Raw genomic sequence first — 22,037 nt, forward strand, 5'->3', positions numbered from 1 at the left:
AAACAATGACACTTGTTTATCTTACTACTGGAAGTTGTCGTTGACAGTTGCCATAGGTTCAGACACCATTTCGGAGACTAACCTCGAGTGTTTCTTGTGTCTTTTTTTCCCTCTGTGCTGCCTGGTTTTCTGCACACAGACTAAAAAATATCAGATTTCACACACCGTGTGGATGAAATGTGTATTATTATTCACTATTTATCCCGAAGAAACACATTTGTCTTGTCGGTCGGCTTGAATTGTCTTTTCAGCCCAGTCGTTGAGCTTGTGCGCACATTAAATATTCAGGATCTGAAAGTGGTGCTGAGGTGTTTGTTACACCTGCAGTGCACAGGCCTCATGTGTTGCACCATGACCAAAATAAAACAGCATTATTATCACTCTGAAAGCATCGACTGGAGGCGCTGTATGTGTATCCTCATGCTGAGGTCAATGTGCTCTGTTGTTTTTTACATGACTGCTCCATCTATTCACATATAAGGCTTTTTACGGCGCCACTCAATACCGAGTTTCATGCTCACACAGCTTCACAGGCGGCAGTCGGAGGCTGTCCTATATTACTGACAAATAAAACAAACACACGCTCACTCACGCACATTGAGACCTGACACATCACAGTTGGCATCCGTAGCCTAGATTTGAAGATAGTCAGTGTGACCTCTCTTATCCAGAGGAAGTGGAGCTCAGCACAGTTTGGGGAGGAGAGGAAAAGGGAGGACATTATCAGTGTCTCTATCTGCAGAAGGTGGCACAAGACACGACGAGGACCACACCTTTCATTAACCCTCACCTTCCTGTGCTTGTTCTCGTGTGTACGTGTGTGTTTTTGTGTTTCTATGGTGATGCAAAAAGCAGCCGAGGGTGTGGATAATAAAACTCTGATCAGTCTCCATCCATCATGTTCTGCTCATTCCATTTTTTTTAAACAGTGATTTTACTTTCTGTGATCGATGGCACTTTATGTCTTTACAGTTTTGTGTTGGTTTAGTTTCATTTTGCTTCTCCATGCAGGAAACGTAACAACCACGTCGGTAAATCATCTGACATTTGCATTGTGCAGAACACAATAGACTGACCTGAGAGGCTCCATCGGATGGATTGATATCTGCGGTGGACACCGCAAAGCTGTCACACTTACTCACTTACTGTGAACCGCCTCTCCCGATGCAGCATCTACCGCTACAGTATACAATGTTAAGAACTGCAAGCTCAAACATAAATCTACTGTACAACATCTGATGGGAAATCATGTCGGGGAAAAGCACCAGAGGAGACTAGTTCAGTTCACACAGCAAAATGAATAACATTAATCCTTAGCGTCCAAACACAGTTAAAGTTACTGATCCGAATACAAGTTTTAGAACAACTGTCTGGGATACCTGAAGCACTGTGTGCTGCAGCAACCTTTAAAAGAAAGCAAGAGGCAGACTCAGCAAAAAAGAAAAATACACCAATGCTTTATCAAAATGGTGAAGTTGCAGAATGAGGGGGAAACAAATGAGTTTCTCAAATCTGCCTCCTTATAATGTAATGACTCATGGCTCTCTCAGTGTTTGTTAGTGTACAGTAGTCGGGTTTAGATCGACTTGTTTTGCACACATGAAATGGTTCTTTATGCCACATCATTTATGTTCAAGAAGAACAAACAAATGCAGAATAATAACAAGAACAAAAAGCATCTAAATCCACACACTGCAGCTTTAAATGTATGCGTGAGAACAAGCTGATACATAGATAAAAGCAATACATGTTCAGGAACTGTGCAACAAGTGTGAGCAGGGCGTGAGGTCACTTTATTTAAATCATTAGCTGAGCCCCGTCTGATGTTCACCCAGCCTCACAAAGTGAATCAGCTGTCGGTTCACATTGCTGTGTCAGTTGTGTGGATTATGGGAAGCCCCGAGAGATTAGAGAGCATATAGCTTTACCATCAGGACTATAGGACAAAGCCAAAAAGCCCTGAGTGACACGGTGAACGATGCACCCAATCCCGCAAAACATGTTCAGAGAGTAGATCTCTGCAAAGTTAAGCTACAGTGATTGAAGGATATGCCGGTCCAACCACTGAGATGAGGACATGATGCTGAAAGAACACCTTATGTGATGAGAGAAGACCTGATGTGGGACAGGAAACTATTCCACAGTTTGGTGGCAGCAACAAAGGAAGCTCTGTCTCTCTTAGATTCCAAGTAAGAGATGGGGAGTGACAGGGGCTGATGTGAGGGGGACCTAGGAGCAGAAAATGGGACCATGAGATCTGAGATACACTAAGGACCAAGACCATTCAGAGTTATGCAAACAAAATAGTAACATTTTGCGATGAATTTTGCAGGTGCACCTATTTCACACCAATGCTGCAGCTAAAAAGATGGATATTGCTGCTGAACTCTCTGGAGATTGTCTGGAGTGACTGCATGTGTGAAATCAAACGTCCAGAGAAGCGCCAGCTCCCGACTATAAACTGCAGAGAATCCACAGTGAGTGGACGGGAGAGTCTCCTGCACACTCAAGCCCGGGCACCACCCCCTGGGCCTGGATCCAGACTCTCCTGCTGTTGTGAATACATTTCTCTCCACTGTCTCCTTATATTAACGGCAAACTCTGGACAATGTCTTGACCCGAAGTCCGAGGACATTACCTGGTGTTCAAAAACTGAAACATAGAAAACCAATAACATATAACCGTACCAAGAGTTTGGTGCCCCCTGAGAGCATTTTTGAGTTTTCACCGAGCTGTTTTTAAGCAGAAGGAGATGAAGCAGAGGAAAGAAGCCCCTCAGTGCACACTACAATGCTGATGTAACACTTTGTTGTTATTGAATGTTCTAAGTGCTGTGATCATTCCACATGTTATAAGACGCTTCAGCACTGACCTCTACAGCAGCACCCGTCGTATGAAAACAAATATACACTGTAAATTCTGTCCGCCGTAGCCGTTTACTGCTCTGATGTCCGCTCCCCCACATTATTATCTGCTCTGATTCCGGAAGCGTTGACCCGGCGATATTTTCCAGCAACAACTGACCTTTGTCGGGATGACAGTATCACTACGAGGAGACATGTGGCTTAACGTCCCCTGACAGGCTGGTCGTGTAGGACGTGATTGCCGCCACGGGTGTGTCACACACTGGCTGTAAAAGAAAAAAAAAAGAGAAAGTGGTTGTTAACATTCATGAGAAATGATCATGTGTCAAAGGCCAGTTGTTATCTGTCACACTGGTCATCTTTCTTCTCTTCATCACGCTGATTAGGGTTCTGTCTTTCTTTCTCAGACACCAGCCTTGGTTGGTTTAAGGGAGATAAACAGAGACACATTCTCTGACGCTCTGAAAACACAAGGTCTGCTCATATCTACAGTACATTGTTGACAGCACAGGGAAAGTCTGCAGTTTAGTCCCTGGCAGACAAACACTTTTCATGCTCTCATATTGCTGCTCTTTAGCCACCTGTCCAGTCAGTGGTCAGCAGTCAGCTTAAAGTTCCTGAGCTGCTGACCCCTCTCTGCTGGACTGCAGCCCCGCACTTCTGGGACTGTGAGCGTTAATGGGCAGCCTAAATCACTGACCTGTCACTTTGTGCCTTCATTCAGATTAATGTGCTCACAAACGGGCTGGACATTAAGCTTCACAGGGCCATGCAATGACACACCTCGCTGTGCACCTGTCACATGCACATGCGCGCATGCTGCAACCTTGAGGAGACGTGAAATGGAAAGAGTGTGGAAACAATGTGGAAACAGAAGTGTCTCAGCTGTGTAAACGCGTGACCTCATCTCACCCGACTTCAGTCGGCAGCTGAAACACACATGAGCGTCTCTTCACGATCCATGACATCAGTCTCCGTTTAACGGCCCAGTCGTTTCATGTGAATTAGTGACAGACTCTTGACTCAGGCATGACAGCACAGTCAGGATCCAACACACATCTACTCCAAATAAATCACATGCTACAATTTGTGTCACAAATTAATGAATTAGTGCCCTTTTATTTTCTCAGGATAGCAGATGTTCCCATAAGTTGCAGTGGTGTCAGAGTGATTCTCAGCGGCACCGGAGCTCACTTTAATGAAAATAGTTTCATTATCTGTTGGACGGGAGCGGAGGGATTAGATATGAAAGTATGTTCTGCCCTCATTTGGCTGGAGAAGGAAATGCAGTGCTCAACATTCAGGCCTGAGACCTCATACAGCACCAACATCGCTTTCTAAGTCACAACATATCACGTATAGATTGTTAATATTTAATGAATCACACATAAAACCTGCTTCACTTAGCACGGATCAAATGAATACACCGAATATGGTACAGTTAAATGATAGCGGTATAAATTAGTCATTTCAAAAGATGATATAAACAACATTGCAGATTCCCAGTAAATGAAATCAGTATCTAAATGAGAAATCACTTAATATTTATGGCTGCGACAGTTTTTTCTGGCTGGAATTGTGCAGTTGCTGTCGGAGTTTTGTTTCTAATATGATTTATGCACCAAGAACCAGAGAGAGGAGCGAGATCTAAGTGAAATATAATCTTATAGACTAGCCACGCACTTCTGCATTTTATTAGAATTTCCCGGCTAAGCAGATTTGTTTTAAAAATGTGACACTGATAAAAACCCAATGGCCTCTTGTCTCAAGTTTTAAGTGCTCATTTCAACAACTCTAGTGCGGTTTAAGGCTATAGACTGTGTAGTAGATCAAGCTATCAGGCTTTATGGTGATGTGGGAAAGAACCACCGAGGGGAGCAATAACCTCTGTAAACCCAAAGTTTGCCAAATGCAGTTTGATTTTATGCATCACCTTTAAATGTGGATTAGAATCTAAATGGTTTATTCTATTTATATTAGTGAGACAACGGGTAGTTGCCACTGACAGGAGAAAAGCTCTTTGCTTTGGCCTCTACGAGAAAACAGCCAAGCGGTTCTGACACGATCTGTTTCAAGGTTGTATTATTTCAGATAACAAAACAATAACCCACCAGGTTTGTCATATTTCAACTCGCATTTTATCTCATCTATAACCTCTTCTGCAATTTGTATCATCAGCATATAAAGTCATATTATCCACCTCCATCATGTCTATCGTTAAAAAGAGTTTTCTGGGGGGATAAAATATCTTGTGAGAGTTTAAAAACATAAAAACACACACTGCCCAAAGCTGAGTGAGTGTTTTCCTGCAGCTATCGGGGCATAAGGAGGAATTCAAATATTAAGATCACTTTAATTAGATGCTGAGTAGCACATGGGGATCTGTTCTGTACCTATGCAAAGTAAGAACCCATTCAATTCTTCATGTAAATGGAAGCTGAATCATTCAGTCAGCTCAAGGCAACACTCTCCCTCTCTTTAAATAACCTTTTTTATGACCATGTGGCTGTGGCTCATTCGCTTTCAGTAGCAGTAAATGGAGTGGAAAAGTTTTTTTTCTCTAATACTTAAAACACAAGAAGTAGACATGAATAGAAAAAGAAATTGACAGGAAACAATACGTCCAACTGTATTTTTTTAAAGGAACAAATCAGTCACCTCTCTGTTTCTCGCTTAAGGCAGACCTTCACAAAGTACCTGAGCGCTGCTTGATTTTTACGGCATTGTTAAAGGAGTAATCATGGTGCCATTTGCTGCGGCAATCCCTGTGAAATGGCCTCCCATGGTTAGACCTTGTTACAATTTCCAGATCCCGGGTTGAAAGCAGCCCTGTATTGCTCCAATTAGAGCAATGAGTCATATGTCACCATTCACCGGAGAATTCTGCCACTTCCACGCTGAGCCATAAATTCACCTCTCAAGCTGTTACAGAATCAGTCTCTGTAATAATGATGCTGGTGACTGACAGCTGACAGTCATGTGTCGCGTCTAAAGGTCAGGATTTTTAATCCAGCGCTTTGTTGCATTTACAATTATTTATGTTAAGTGCTTTTCTAGCCATGATGACGATTCACGACAGTTTTGCCATTCACACCCATTCACTCACACATCCATATAACACATCTTCTACCACACACCTGTCTTACCCATTCACACCAGAGCCGACACAGCTGTCAGGAGCACTCATGCGGCCCGGATCCGTGCACCCATGGTCAATTGCCGTACAGAACTCCTTATATGGACATCCTGGGGGTGTGTGTTTATAAGTCACATAATTCAGGCTTTTTATGTGTTATAATGGCGCAATAATTGTGCAGAAGTCACAAAATAGACTGTTTTCCTTTTTCTTTTTGTTCATAAAAATGAGCCAAGTGAACTTTGAACCGAGACGTATTTCCAAATTTCACAAATTGGATCCGATTTTAAACATTTTGATTAGTTTTTGCTCAGGTGTTTGTATATAGTTTCATCAGATTGCCTAGGTTGTGCTGAAAAAAAGGATATAAGTCACTTCTAATGCCCTCTGTAGACGTTAAAACATAGTGATGGAAAAAAGCAGCCAAATTGCTCTGTGTTCTAAGGGTTAAGTTGGACACATCGGCATGCAGGCTAGCACAGCAGTTGGGAATCAAACTGCTAGATTTCTCGCTATACCACTGAGCTACCATCACTACACTGAACACCATGCACAATCTCAGCACTTTTCCGCAGTTGCACGGTGAATAAACAACAAAGCGACCAATCGTTTTTTTTCCCTTTCGAGTATTCATCTTTCAGGATAATGTTAGGAGCACGGCCTGACCCCTAAGGATTAATTAGATTAATGGAAGAGGCGTAGAAGCACATAATGACCAATCTCTCTACACCACTGGGTGGCAGAGAGATGGAAGAGCCATGGAAAAGTGCATCAACACTCGGTTCCACTTCCTCCTCCTCCTCCTCCTCCCCTCCTCCCGTCTCCTCTGCCCCAGACAAGTCAATGATCCTTAAGAACGCTCAGAGATACATTACACGAAGCCACAGCTGAATCCAGCCTGTCTGCATCACTGCAGCAGCATTTCACTGGTCGGTCCTCGGCGTGAGGAGATGAATGGAACCGCAGAATATGGGCTGAGGGGTTGAAGCGACAGTGGTGAAATTGGATTCTTAATGACGAGCGAGTCAAGCGAGTGGCTCAGTGAGATAAGCGATAAACGCAAAACAGGAAAATATGCAATAGATAATGAAAAATTACAATGGAGAGATATTTATCAGGCGGAATCGCCACAGTTGCATTTTCTCTTTTCTCCCTTCTTGTATCATGTATGAAATTTGTGTCATTTACAGTGTTGAACTGACAATAATACTGTACTGTGAATCAGACAGTAATGAATGAATGAAACCATGCGATTGTGAACAACATAGAATATGGAAAGACTTAAAACTTCCCTGTGGACATTCGACCTCAAGGGGGGGGGCCTCTTTAAAATAATAAATTAAATAATAAAGTGTGAATTAATTAAAAATGCCAAAAAATATACTGTAATACCAGGTAAACAAAAAAGCAACATCATACATAGTATGTCTTTAAAGAAAACACCTTAATATGTCAAATAATCATCAAAAAAAAACATTAAAATAGTTAATTAATGCCATGATATAATACATTGCAACATAAATATATTGCCAAAAACTATATATACTATGATACTATACTATAAAACTATAAAACAGTCCTTAACATACAAGAAAATAGCGTGAATTAATGATGCCATGATATAATACATTGTAAAAATGACCAATAAATACATCTGCTGTAACTTTACAGTAGTTACTTTAATAAGATGGTGAGATTGAAGGTGTGTAATTGTATTTGGAGAAAATGAGCTCAATAAAATCACATGAGGTCTACTGTATACATACAGTATGTACTCTATATACTTGTCAGGGTAATATCCCCTCACATGTAGTCAGTTGACGCTGTTCTCCAGGGCCCCTGGTCACCCATAAGCCTAATGGGATGGTGATGTTCTTAGATGTCACTGGTGATGGTGGGGGCTTTTCTGTGTGCAAGAGTATTAGTGGTGCTAAAAGCAGTAATACCATCAGGACTAAAGTGGGTCTTGTTTTCAAAGAGTAGAAGAAGAAGAAGAAGGTAGACAGGCAGCAAGAGGAGGGGGATCTTACAGGTCCTGTCTTGGGAGCCACTTGCAGATGCACTTTTAGGTTTCTAGACATGTTTGGAAAAGTAAAGGGCCTCCTCAGTGGGCCACAGGTGGCAGGGGCTCCTGGGTCCACCAAGGTGGCCCCTGACCCAGCTCCAGCTCCAGCTCCAGCTCCAGCTCCTGCTCCAGCCAAGGTAAGAACTGTTTAAAAGGAGATTTGAAAAGTTATTTATATTTAGAGTAAATAAAAAGGTTTTCTTGATCTTATTTGTATTTGTATCGCACACTGTCTGGAGAGTTGCTTCTGTGTGCTGTGCATCAAAGTAACTGTAAGAATAAGTAAAAGTAAACAAGGGGAGGTGAAGTCAGTCTTCATCCAAAATATGCTTTTAAATAATATTTAATAATCTTAAACAATTCTCAATTTGGGGTTAAGTGTCTTGCCCAGGGGACACATCAGCATGTAGATTAGCAGTGTTAGGAATTGAACCCTCAACCTTGTGTTAACAAGACAGCTCGCACTAACACTGAGCCCCTGTGTAATGTGTGTGGCCGAACAAACGTGACTTGTTCTAAATATTGTTTTGTCTTGTAGGAGGAGAAAACAGCCAGTAAGGAGAATGAGGCCAAACCACAGGGTAAGTCATCATTTATTTATTTATTTATCTTAAAAAAATGCACTTTTAAAGTTATTTGTAATGCTTTTCCAGCACCAATATGAATATATACATACACAAAAAGATGATTTCACTCTTTTTTATCACATTAAAATAGGTGGAATTTTGCTATAAATAACCAAAACCATATTTTATAATAGCCACTGTCACACAAAAAAGCAAGACCCAGGTCCAGTTTTTAGTATTTATTTATTCCTCCATCTAAAAAGCAAACACACACACAATGAGTTACTTTTTTGAAAGAAATCACTATTTCAAGCATTTTCAAGGATTTCAAGCACCTGTATGTTAAACCCTATTGACAGCTGAAATAAAATGGTGTCTCTGCTGTGTCCTGTCCTCAGCTTCTCTTAGAAGAAACTTATAGTTATAATTAAAAGGCATCTTTAATCATATGTTCTAACTCACTGAACACTTCCCTGTGTTCTTTTCACAGTGTTAATAAAATCTCTGTCTGTAATCAGATCACCACCAAAGCCTCAGTGTGTCTGCTTTGGTGCATGAGTGACATCCCCAGAAAATGCCTTCTAAATCAGTCCTTTACTTTTAAAATGAAGCTGTTTGTTCACAGACAGATATACGACAACAGAGCAGATAATAACATTAATTGACCTTCAGTGGAATATTGTGCTGTCAGTTCAAACACCTCTCCTGTTTGCCCCAAACAGTTTATAACAAACTGACTCAATCTATCTTCAGGACTATAATAATATGTCCAGCAGTTGTGTGCTTAACAAGCACAGCATTAAAAAACTATACTAATACTAAGAGGTTCTTAGTATTCCATCCACAGTTTTGTATATACCATAAACAAGATTCAGTACAGATACTATAAAGCTAAGACAGTTACTGTATGTGCTACTGTTTACCAAGGAAGAATAAACTATCAAACCTATCGTGACAAGAAAAAGTCGGTAAAATTCAAAACATATGGGCTTGAATTCAACAAAATGACTTAAACTAAAAAGCTGCATGACAAATCATGTGTCCTCTCTCAGAGCATGATGAAAACCTGGTGAGGGTGGAAACAGCAGCCTTTTTACTTGTTAAAGTCTGTGATTGTTTCATTTGTTGAGAGAAAAAAAGAAAAAAGAAATGTACTGAAAATAAAACTGAGTGAAGAAGATAAAATATGACTCAAATTCTCAATTTTTCAGCAGCAACTCCAGCTCCTGCTCCCGCTCCCGCTCCAGCTCCTGCTCCTGCCTCAGGTCCTCCAGCAGCTCCAACAACCCTTGGACCTAAAGGGTAAGTCGTGCAAACTTTTTCGCTTTTCTTCAAACCAGAAGTTCAAACCTTCTTTTACACACGTTTATATTTATATTTATATAATATATTAGACACAAGTGTAACATAAATTAAAGGGAGTGTATTACCAAACTTTCAAATTCCACTTACAAAGCACAAACGTGCATCATGAACCAGTATCACATTAATCAGCTCTTCTGTCACAGAGAGAGAGACAGACAGACAGACAGACAGACAGACAGACAGAAACCCTGAGAGTTGAAGCAGCATGCCAGATCTTTATCCCCTGGTGCTACATGCATGTTGACAGAGGGCTGACCTGAAAGTGGATTAAAAGCTTTTCAGCTTTTTAGCTCGAAGAAGCTCAGCAGAGCCGCTGCCTCTGTCCCAGCAATAAAAACCACGGAGGGTGACGACAGCTTCAATCCTCGCGGCTGTAAACAAACACTCTTCTGTTGTTAAAGTTTCATCAGGGGACAGCGAGCGAGCCTTGTTTAAGTGTTGGTGCAGCCATCAGCTTGAGCGAGGAGTGGAGTAAATATCATGAGTGTGTCAGGGGTCTGAAGGTGATGTGTTGGAGCCTGATGTCAGCGTGTTACTGGCGTGTTGTAAAAGAGTCTTGTTTATCTCCACCGTGTTTGATGCTCATGATGTTAAAATATGACAGAACTGAAGGCCAAGCTCCTCAGAAACCTCCATGAATCAGCCTTCCACAACAACAAGGCATATTCTCAATGAGAAAGCACTATTATACATTATATTGTTCATTACTTTTATCATATTTGAGTTACTGCGTAGAGGTGTGTGGGGAAACACGTACAAAAGCAATATTCAACCAACATGTATAGTCAGATTAATAAATAACCCAGGATATATAGACCAACACAAACTCTTAACTCTTCTAAAAAAAAATACAAGCTCTCGAATTTCTGGATCTGATTCATTTTAAAACAGCACAACTAATATTCAAAGCGAGGAATAATTTACTTCCAAATAAAATAAAGACGTTGTTTTCAGAGAGACGAGGAGGGATATAATTTAGGAGGAAATGCAATGTGCAATCCCGGGGGGTTAAATTATGGAACAGTCTAAGAGAAAGTAATAACATAACTCAGTTGAAAAGAATATACAAAATACACATTTTGAATAAATATAAGGCTGTCAAGTTCAGGAAGAATTCAGAATGAGAGTTCAGTGACATTAATACTTCAGTAATGTTGTCAGAGTCTTACAAAAAAACATTATGAGTCATTCACCTGTGAAAATAAGAACTTATATATCGTGGACATAAAGGAAAACGTCCCAGTTGCCTGATAGGATTGTATATAAGCAATATCCTGGAACTCCACTCAAATCCAGATTAAAAATATGGGGAAAGGAATTCTCATCTCTTTTCTACTCTGATTGTAACGTGTGAGTTTTTTATATTGTATCTTAATTGCATAATCTGTATTTATGTGGTGTTTATCTCTTGTATGTTGTGTGACATTGCAAATGGAATCACTGAGAGAGAGAGAGAGAGATTCACGCCCATACTCTTTCTCTTTTGACTTCATTGGCGTTAGCAAAAGGTTGCAAGAATCAAAAGTTAAAGTTTGTTTTATTTTATTTCCATTACCATTTTGTTCATAGATTAACAATCATTTAAAGCAACTTCAGAACCAGACGGAATCTGTGATGATTTACAGTTACAGTTTGTCTCGGCTCCTTCTGTCAGTCAGGTGTATTACTGACCGTTGTCCACCAGGAGGCGACACATGAACACATTATATCTGAGCCCGACGTCTGCATGTGTGTATCAGCTTAGATGACATTTTTTCCATTTAATGTCATCTCACAGTCTGAATGTCTTTATTTTTAAATATATGTATATGTATATGTATATATATATATATATATGTATATATATATATAGATATGTATATATATATATATATATATATATATATATATATATATATATATACACACATATATGATTAGAGAAACAACACCTGTGTTTCTGATGGTAAAATACAAAGTAACTCCACTCTCCTTATTTCACCAAGAAGTAGCAGAGTGGACATTTTCTTGTACAACTTTATTTCAGTAGTTATTTGGTCACAATTTATTATAGAAATAAATAAATAGTCTTCTCCATTCTCTTTGAGAGTGACTTCATCACTCCAGTGCTTTCAGAAATGCCACTAAATTGCCCTGTGATCATCTTCTGTAGTGATTATCCACATGCAGGACACCGACTGAGTATAAGTTGAATGTTTTCAAGTTGAAATTGCAATTTTAACAGCGCAGTTTGCAAATCGCAAAGGTTGCAATTTAGGCTATATGTGTTCTGCAGAATATTTGACTGACGTACATACGTTACTTTAAAAAGGGTGAGTCGTATCTTTAAGTTGTCATCCTTGTATTGATGTGGATGCTTCATCACATTTTGAATCCACTGAATGTTGAAATGAAGCAAAAATAAAATATATCTAATCATGTCGATATCTCTTAGAAAAAGTGAGATTACATCGTCTTCTTTCGTCTTCTCTCACACAACATTGGATCATCTATTCAATTTAGCAACATTTTATTTATATTTATATAGCCCAACACAGCAGCTCCATCTTCAATATCCTTTGTCCAATATAAACCTTGTCTCTGTTACTTTATTTCTAATCCAGGTCCATCCTGGTCACTCCCAATGAAAAATCTCAGCCTCCTCAGCTCCGCCTTCTGTGGAAGGTGCATGACCTCAGCCAAATCATGGTTTTCCATCTTCAGTTCATCAGAGACTGGGATACCATCCTTTACCACTTTTAGATATAATCATTTGCGTGTTAAAGGGAACTTTCTGAGCTCATGAACAGATGTTGTAAACTGTCTGGTATTTGTGAATTAATGCTATTTGCCAACTTCAGAGAGGATGCAGCCCCTCCTCCTCCTCCTCCTCCTCCACCACCACCCATCATCATCAACAAGTACTCAGATGAGCAGCTCAGAGGCATCGGCCGACGCATGAGAGAGAGGAGGGAGCTCTACAAGGAGAAAGTGGTGGATCCGTACGCGTCTTCCCCCGAGATCAGCCCTCCTGTCAGTGAGTATGAAGGCCACACCACCTCGGCAATAATCACACATGCGTGTTCCTTGAGCTCGACTTAAGTCTTGACACTGTCCTTTCAGCTCCTCTGCTACGCAAAGACAACTACACAAAGGTCGTCGAGGAGAGGAAGAGGCAGGCAGAGGAGGAGCGGATAAAGAAGGAGGAGGCCGAGCAGAAGAAGAAAGAGGAGCAGGAGAAGAAGAAGAAGGAGAACGAGCAGAAGAAGAAGGAGGACGAGGAGAAGAAGAAGATGGAGGAGGAGGAGAAAAAGAAAACAGAAGAGAAAGTCCACCTGGACGTGAAGACGAGGATTATTAAAGCTGCCTGGTTTTCTGTGGACACGGTGCTGAAGCCAATCGAGGACTGTGTGGACTCTCTGCTGGGGCAGACCATCGACCCTTTCACTGACCGACGCTACATCGCCTGGCTGAGCTTGGTCACTCTGGCGTTCAACTACAACACCTGGTTCATGACGGCGCGCCTGTGTTTCCCGTACCACACCGCCAGCGCCATCCCATACTGGTTCATAGTGGACCTGCTCGCTGACCTCATCTACCTCATCGACTCCATCATCTTCCAGGCCCGCAAACAGTTTGTCAAAGGAGGAGACATCATAGTGAGTCTGATTCGTGATGATCACTGAGTGGGTCACAAGGTGGTGTAGTGGTTAGCGACAGTGACAGTGCCTCTGTCTCACCACATTTTCTTTACAGACACAAACACATTCATTCTTTCCTTTGGATCCATCATGTCCCTGGCCAGTGCTTCTATAAGCAGTTATTTCTTTTAACAGAGTGTCCAGAGACCCACAAAAATATTACATCTCAGCCCATTTTCTCAACCCTGAATAAGCAACATGGGATTTCTTGCTTTGCCCCCGTCCTTCAATGCCACCAGAGCAGCTGCAGAGTTCCAGCAGATGATACAGTTAGCAGCTCTCACCAGTCAGATCCAGTCACACGGTTCTGCTAGAGATCCACAACAAATTCAGTTTGTGAAGTAGTGGATTCAGCAGCTGTCCCAAACACAACATTTCTGTCTTACCACTCATAGGCATGATGTTCCTCTCAGCCTCCCAGTCACTTCCAGCGAGGCTTCACATAATATCCCTACCCTTTCTTGGTTCTCCATAAATAACTAAATGCCTTCAAATTTACAACCAAAAAAAAAAGTTGTATATACAAACTAACTATCTTATTCCAATGCACAACAATCTAGGTGGATTAAAGTTACTGTGCAGAGACATTTTAAAGCAACAAAAAGAGACAATATTAAAATAAATCAATAAATGAAAAAAGGTTGATTAAGCAAATTGTTAAGGTCATAAAATAAATATACTAAATAAAAGTATTCAAAGAGCTAGATAAGAATAATTAAAACATTCAAATATGAAAAATATAAATTACAGTCTAATTGTTTCATTAAGTGTCAAAACATTAGATCTTCCTTTGCAAAGATTAATTTGTCTTTACTCAAAGTATTCACTGGTTATTAAGTCACGGTTGTATTAATAATGATCATGATGATGTGTTTTGTTGAGGTGGCGTTCAAACAAACTCTTGACTCTTTTCAGAAAGACAGAGTGATGACAAAGAGCAACTACAGGGATTCCCAGAGATTTAAGGTACTGTAAGTTGAGTTTGACCACTGCTGGTCTTGAGTTGAGCTCATCTCTGTGACCTCATAACCTGTCTCTTCATGTCCACAGATTGACATGATGTCACTCTTTCCTTTTGACCTGCTCTACTTGCAATTTGGATTCAAATCCATTTTCAGATTCAATCGTCTGCTGAAGGTGAATTCATTGATCTGTTTTGACAGATTTTAATCCCAACTCATAACAAACTGATGCCACTTTTTCTACTTCTTGTTGCTTTTCCTGATTTTCTCATCGCTCCGTTCAAGGCTGATACATTTTTTGAGTTCAGTGATCGTCTGGAGAGCATCATGGCCAAAGCTTACATCTGGAGGTGAGACACATGGATGAGTCCATTATTATAAAGCCATTGTTGGTTGTGATTGGTTACAGTGAAAGGATGGGACTATTTCTGCTGTAGAAAGAAGTTCCAGTAAAAACTGTAGTTAAAAAAAACATTATGGCATCATCATGGCAATGAAGGAGTAGGAGAGCAGACAGAACTGCACAGTGACGTCTTCCCTCCTCTGTCAGAGTGATTCGCACCATCGGTTATCTCCTCTTCATGCTCCACATCAACGCCTGCCTCTACTACGTGGCTTCAGAGTATCAGGGCATCGGCAAAACCAAGTGGGTCTACTCCGGCCGCGGCAGTGCGTGAGTACAGTGTCTCTAACGTTTCTGCACATCTCACATTTATGAAATGACCTTGTTGCTGTCATTTGTTAATTTACCACACTGTCACTGACAAAGCAAAGTGTCATTTGTCTGTTTCCTTTAAACAGTGAACTGCAGACTAAGTTCAATATTGGTAAACTACCAATGTGTAATATTTTGAAATTGAAATTGAAATTGAAGTCTGAAATTGAAGATAAAATAATTCTAGATTTTTTTTTTATTGTGTAATTGCCAGATTTAGCCTTTTATTTCAACATCTTTTGAGTTTTGAGGTTATGGTTCTCCTATGTATCACTAATGGCGCTTTTCCACCATACAGTACAGTACTTCTCTATTTCTGTGTCTCACAGATCAATAGTGTAAATTGAAATGGTTTCAGCATATATCTGAGGTGGTGGCATAATAATTTACTATTAATGCATATTTGGTTGGTTATTAATGAATTAATCAGGAACAAAAACATTTTCTTTTGCATTAAGTCATTTAGTAAGAGTCATTTTTGAATGATCATTATCCTTTTTTATTTTTATTTTGGTTAACTTTCATGCAACATAAGATGAGACAAAGCTGCAGTTTTGTTTATTGTATATATATATATATACCGTCTATATATGTATATGTTCCGTGTTTGCTGCTGCTGCAGTTACCTCAGCTGCTTCTTCTATGCGGAGAAATCCCTGCTGATGATCGCTGAGCTGCCATTTCCAGAAACCATGTTCGGGCAGATCTTTCAGATGACTAACTACCTTTTTGGGGCATTCTTTATGTCCGTCATTCTCGGCCAGGTAGTTGTCTTTGTAATTATATTGTAATCCCATTCATTTTTAACAATGACTGGATTTGTTTTTTGTCGTATCAAGAGTCTTAAGCAACTAAAGTGTTTATTGGGTTATGTGAAAAAGCCTCAACTACTTACTATCATTACAAAGGAGAAGATTATTCATTTCATGAATCAATGAAAACTACTTATAATTGGACTCACTTTTTTGTTACATGGTTCATTCACTTCTCATACTTCCTTGCAGCAGAGACCTCCAGGGCATTCAACTGAAAACTGGGAGAGTGATGCAACACAAAGCTGACACACTTTCTCCCTCTCTGTTGTTTCCCCATCAGTCCAGTGACACTGAGCTCACACTCTCGGCCCCTCTAACTCCCCCTCCCCGTCCTCGTCCTCTCCACAGGTACCTGCGGTGTTACTACCACGCCGTCCGCAGTCTGATCAACATCGGGGGTCTTAGCGAACCCCACACCGTCTTTGAGATTTCCTTTCAGATGACTAACTTTTTCACGGGCGTCTTTGTGTTCTCCAGTCTGATTGGACAGGTAATGCGGGGACACGTTGGTGTCCGTAGCATGCGTCCGTCTGGAATTCCTTGTTAGAAACCAGCAACTCTGAGTCACAGTCGTCGTCTCCTCTTCTACTTTTGTCAGTTCTATGGTGTTCTATGTTCTATGTAGACGTGTGCATAGATGAAAGAAACCAGTCGTGTTAGAAACCACACTGACAATCTTTAGTCGTACCACTACCATCGTCTGTTGTTGTCATTCATGAATCATTTCCATAATATTCATTCATTCATTCTCCTGTCTAACTAACATCCTTCCACCTTCTGGTCTCAGATGAGAGACGTCATCGGTGCAGCCACAGCGGGACAGACGTACTTCAGAGCTTCTATGGACAGCACGGTGTCCTACATGGTGACCAACCGCATCCCCTCTCTGGTGCAGAACAGAGTCCGCACCTGGTACACGTACACCTGGGACGCTCAGGGCATGCTGGGTGAGTAGACTTTGGATAAAACCCTTGGCTCAGTTCTTCTAGTTAACAGTTAAGTGTCGGAGTAAACTCTCTGTGTTTCACCTCAATGCCTTTAGATGAGTCGGACCTGCTGGACAAGATGCCTCTGGTGATGAAAACCGCCATCGCCGTGGACATCAATCTAGCGACCTTCCAGAAGATTGATCTCTTCAAGGTGCAGGCTCGTGACAAGAGACACCAGAGGCACTGTAAAAACAGGCAAACTCAGATTCATTCCTGTGTGTTTTTCTCCTCAGGGTTGTGACCAGCAGATGTTGGTGGACATGCTTCTGAGGCTCAAGTCCATCATCTATCTACCTGGAGACTTTGTCGTCAAAAAAGTGAGCTCGATAGACACAACTGGGATTAAGTCACTGTTAAAGAACCTGGTTTGGGATCCACAGAGAAGATTCAGAACCTTGTGGTGTGTCAAATGTCTATTATATATAATTATAAGGAGTCAAACTGCCTTCAGCTGAGTCCTGAAGATGATTATGATTGAGAACCTTCCCAGACAACATAAAGATTTAGATATGAGCTGCACTCAGGAGGCTGAAAATAGGTTGGAGTATGAAAATGAAAACATGAAGTCACCACACACCTGAATTCTCCTGCTCAACACACCCCAGTCATTCAGTAGTTTGATGGGTTAAGCAGCCCCACGCTGCTGGTAGTATATAATCTCAGGTCTGGTCAAATGAAGGATGCACAGAAACTACACTCCACAAAAAAACTGATGAAACAGAAGCAGAATAATAACATCAACAACAACAATCTGCTAAATCTATGAATTGCAGACTTACTGGCATTATGATCTTTTCCAAACCTCCGTTGAAACTTTTACTTCTGCCTGTGCAGGGCGACATCGGTAAAGAGATGTACGTCATCAAAAGTGGAGCGGTGCAGGTGGTGGGAGGACCTGACAACAGCATTGTGTTTGTCACACTGAAGGCTGGATGTGTGTTTGGAGAAATCAGGTGAGATGAGGCTTTGTCACTGTCATACCAATCCAAAGGATTCAATGTAATGCATTCATTTACACACCTAAAGCAGAGGCGTCAATCTCAAATGACCTGTATCTAGTCTGGTCCAGAGGGATCTAAGGAGAAAAGTGTGAAAAGAACAATAGGAGTTCAAAATGATAACACTATACTCCATCATGATATCACAATAAAGATATTCATGCTGATATTTTCCAGAAATTCAAATTAAAAGTGCTTGGGTTGATATGGAATGATGTATAACTCCCAATAATAACATATTCATGATGCTAAATAAATCTGTTAATATCAAAAATAAAGAAATAAATCTAAAAGTAAGTGAATAATAACGAGTAATAAGTGGCGGGCCGCCTGTTTGACACCTCTGACCTAAAGGAATATTCAGTGATTCTAAATCTTTTTGTCTCTCAGCCTGTTGCAGTCGTCCAAAGATGGAGGAAACAGACGCACAGCTAATGTCAAAGCATACGGCTTTGCCAACCTCTTTGTCCTGGAGAAGAAGGACCTGTTTGACATCCTCGTCCACTACCCCGAGTCTCAGAAAGTGCTGGCCAGGAAGGGAAGGTGCGTCGGAATCTTTTATAATCAGTCTTTCCTGTTTTTTTGTTGTTTTTTTATCAAAAAAGAGACCTTTCAGATCCTTTCAAGCAGGTGTCTGTTTGGTCTATAATCCCAATGGCATTTAAATATAGTCTCTCAGCATTTAATTCCTCTATTTCTTCACAACATTTTACTATGTGTGTGTGTGTGTAGGAAACTTATGAAGGCCAAGGGTCCGGCAGCAGCGAAGGCAGAGGAGGACAAGAAGAAAGGTCTGGCTCTGTTTGGACCCAAACCAGCGACGCCCAAACTGTTACGCGCTTTTGGAGGAACGCTGAACAGAACTGTCATTGACAGATTAAAGGTAACGGCCACTTTCTGTCATTTATATTAAGTCAAATCAAAAATATCTACATGCAGTCACGGGAATTGATGTGATTAAGAATCATTTATTTACATATAACTTCTACATATTCCTGTAAAAGTTAAACTTAACAAATTATTTATCTGTCCCTTTGTGTTTCAGAGTGCTGCTGGTGGCCATTGAAAACACACCCATTTCATCTCCTTATTTACTCCTTTTTGGGAGTGTACAGCTTCATTTTCATCATAACATCTCTTTGCTCTTTTGTACCAAGTCTTTTTTTTTGTCTGATGCTGCATCATATTGTTTAAGACGATTGCTCCTTGTCATTGCTTATAATCCTTTAAAGACTGAACTGTATGTAAATAAACTGATTGTAGCAAATGCCAAACTACCTTTTAACACATATTTTGAATCAGTTGTGATTGTTACTACTGCTGCTTATTATATATTATTTTATTATATCTTTTTTGTTTGTCTGCTTTTATTGGCTTTATTCAATGTTCAGTGAAATCTCTGACTGCATCTGCTTAAATAAATGATTCTCAACAGACTTCACAACAGTTTACTTGCCTGTTTTCTTGTTGTGTGTGTGAGTGTGTGTGTGTGTGTGTGTCTGCACTGCATTGACAGAGTTAGAGAGAGAGCCATGCTGAGGTGTAATCCCGTTAGCTGGTCAAAGACATGGTGAGCACTAATTAACTGAGTGTTCTCTGTGTTTGTGAAGTCTGCACTGAAATAACCTCAGCACAGTCTACTACTTTACACCTATGATCAACCTTCACGACCATATTCACTGCTTATTCTATCTTTAAATATAGTGGAACAATGTTTTTTCCTTTTCAAAAAGATTATTAAAGTTAGAATTTGTAATCAGGTTATTGAATCCCTTATAACCCCTTTTAATTTGATCACTTGACTGCACACTTGTATTCTTGTGATCCCTCATGGTCTGGACTTGGGTCAGCTGTGGTGATTGGCAGCTGACCTGGTGTTGATTGAAGGATTTTCTTGCAGCAGGTGCTCGGGGGGGGGGAATTAATGAGTCTAAGAAATTCAACAGCCTCATTCTGGTGTTGGGATGTACAGTAAGATGAGCACTGGACAACAAGGATTTTAGGATTCAAGTCTACGGAAGGATAAGTGGATGCAGCTGCAGGACTTTTTACCCATAACGCACACAGAAGCCCACCATGTTCAGCAGGTTAAAAAATATTATGGGGGCTCCAGCGCCTCCGCCTGCTCAGGCTGCTGCTGCTCCTCCTCCTCCTGCCTCAAATCCTCCAGCAAAGGTAAACTCTGCTCTCTTTCTAATATAGTTTATGAAATATACACCGTTCAGCTGCAAAATTATAGACGGTATTGTGGTTTGAATGTGATGACGGACCCTGATTCTGAACCATCGATTAAGGGATTCAAAAACTTGTTTTTTAGTCTCGATTATGTTCCATGAGTCAAAAATACTCAACATTAAAACAAATTTATAAATGGAAAACATAATTTTTATGAATTCAGACAAATTTTAGCCAATATACTATTTTAATAAACTGTTTTTAAAGGTTTTAAAGGTTTTTTGTTTCCCTTTTGAAGCACAGAAACTTTGATTTGTGTTTGTTTAATCTATATTTACCCAAACCAACACACATTAAGTTATTTATGAAAGCACAAGGGAACAATATAGAGTTTATGTGCTATATACGTTTGCTTGTTTTGCTTGTGTCTTTGAAAAATCTCAATTTTATATTGTTCATAGGTTAATTCCAATCTCATTCATAATCAGTAATCACCCCCAATAAATTAGATGTCAGATGTAAGTGTGGTAAAGTCCTTAAAAATGTAGCACTCAGACAACAGGGCCACAAAGAAGTGAATCCAATAGAATTATGAAGATTGCAGAATAATAATTAAATATTTGCAATAGTCGATCAAAGATGGGAGGGGCCTCTGGGTTGTTCCCCACAGCCTGAGGGACACACACACTCCCTGTAAACAAAAGTATAATGTGTAATATAAGTATAATGCAATGCATAACTGGTGATGTGTAAAAATGCAATCGTGTAGGTTTTTTGGACACAACATACCTTTTGTGTTAACGTCAATAAAGCTATTTGAAAGGAAATGAAAACTGAAATTGCTTGCTAGAAATCAATACCTGTAGAGATTTCAGCTCTTTCACACACACACTCATCATGGGCTCACGGGGGTTAAATAAGGTAAACTAAGGTGACTGAGATCAGTAAAAGCCTCTGATGCAACTTGGCACTGATTTGAAGTTGAAGCTTTAGCAAGGAGGGGCGGAGCTGTATGAGTGGATTTACTGTTGCTTTTATCAGAGGCTGAAAATTACACGATATTACCCATGATTAATTAGGCAGAATTAGAAGATTCTGGGCCTTTTATTATCTGGTGCTTGAGCATCTCTTTGGATTTGTAGTTCACAGCATTCACCTGATCCAAAAAAAGCGAGTCTAATAGTCTATGGCTGGACTTTGTCCAACATGTTGCTTTTCTACTTTTATCACTATTGCGTTTTCACAGGGAGAAAAGCCTCCTGAGAAGAAAGATGAGGGAGAACAACCAAAGAAGGAGGACAAAAAAGAAGAAGCAAAGAAGGAGGACGGAAAAGAAGAAGCAAAGAAAGAGGAAGCGCAAAAGCCAGGTGATTTCAATATCGACGATAATGTGATCTGCAGACGCAGCCACATCACATATGCACATTCTTAATGCTATTGTGTTTAAACGGTGGACAATTTTAAAGGTTGGCAGACTGTCAATCGGACCTGAGAAGATACATCATCTGTCACAGATCTTAGTGAATGATGGTGGTCACTAATATACAGAACACTTTGTATTTTCTTTATGGAGCAAAAAGAAACCGTTCACCACAGGTTTCATTACACCAGTGATGCTGCGTGGATGTAGCCTTGACCTGGAGGAGAAACAGCAGATGGCGTCCAACCTTCACAGACCACGACCACAACACTCCTCCCACACCTGCC

The 22,037-nt window shown here is 40.4% G+C and overlaps 2 protein-coding genes across 3 annotated transcripts in view; both read left to right on the plus strand.

Annotated features, from left to right (window-relative positions):
• Positions 1 to 7,999: 7,999 nt before the first annotated feature.
• LOC131465791 (cyclic nucleotide-gated cation channel beta-3-like) lies at positions 8,000 to 19,561 on the plus strand. 2 transcript variants are annotated; one of them, XM_058638691.1, is made up of 17 exons: positions 8,000 to 8,202; positions 8,604 to 8,646; positions 9,843 to 9,933; positions 12,837 to 13,012; positions 13,099 to 13,634; positions 14,592 to 14,642; positions 14,727 to 14,813; positions 14,924 to 14,988; positions 15,189 to 15,311; positions 16,517 to 16,658; positions 16,956 to 17,115; positions 17,211 to 17,308; positions 17,391 to 17,474; positions 17,992 to 18,110; positions 18,546 to 18,698; positions 18,888 to 19,038; positions 19,201 to 19,561. In XM_058638691.1, the coding sequence occupies exons 1-17, from the start codon at positions 8,080 to 8,082 to the stop codon at positions 19,219 to 19,221; spliced, it is 2,223 nt and encodes a 740-aa protein (XP_058494674.1). In that variant the 5' UTR covers positions 8,000 to 8,079; the 3' UTR covers positions 19,222 to 19,561. The 2 variants fall into 2 exon arrangements, with proteins under 2 accessions (XP_058494674.1, XP_058494683.1); XM_058638700.1 differs by having other exon boundaries at positions 9,846 to 9,933.
• Positions 19,562 to 20,080: 519 nt separating this feature from the next.
• LOC131457029 (cyclic nucleotide-gated cation channel beta-3-like) overlaps positions 20,081 to 22,037 on the plus strand; it is a 10,948-nt gene continuing 8,991 nt past the window's right edge. Inside the window, exons 1-2 of the mRNA XM_058625793.1 lie at positions 20,081 to 20,330; positions 21,577 to 21,720. Of these exons, the coding sequence (XP_058481776.1) occupies positions 20,232 to 20,330; positions 21,577 to 21,720 (243 nt within the window). The 5' untranslated portion in view covers positions 20,081 to 20,231. The remainder of the gene's footprint in view (positions 20,331 to 21,576; positions 21,721 to 22,037) is intronic.

Source organism: Solea solea, chromosome 1 (assembly GCF_958295425.1).
Source record: "Solea solea chromosome 1, fSolSol10.1, whole genome shotgun sequence".
In the NCBI taxonomy this organism is placed as follows: Eukaryota; Metazoa; Chordata; class Actinopteri; order Pleuronectiformes; family Soleidae; genus Solea; species Solea solea.

Bases quoted from the DNA above. Each gene is read 5' to 3' on its own strand.
- LOC131465791 (XM_058638691.1), top strand. From the start codon at position 8,080: ATGTTTGGAAAAGTAAAGGGCCTCCTCAGTGGGCCACAGGTGGCAGGG. The intron at 9,934-12,836 runs GTAAGTCGTGCA...TGCCAACTTCAG, and splicing joins ACAACCCTTGGACCTAAAGG to AGAGGATGCAGCCCCTCCTC. The intron at 13,635-14,591 runs GTGAGTCTGATT...GACTCTTTTCAG, and splicing joins TCAAAGGAGGAGACATCATA to AAAGACAGAGTGATGACAAA.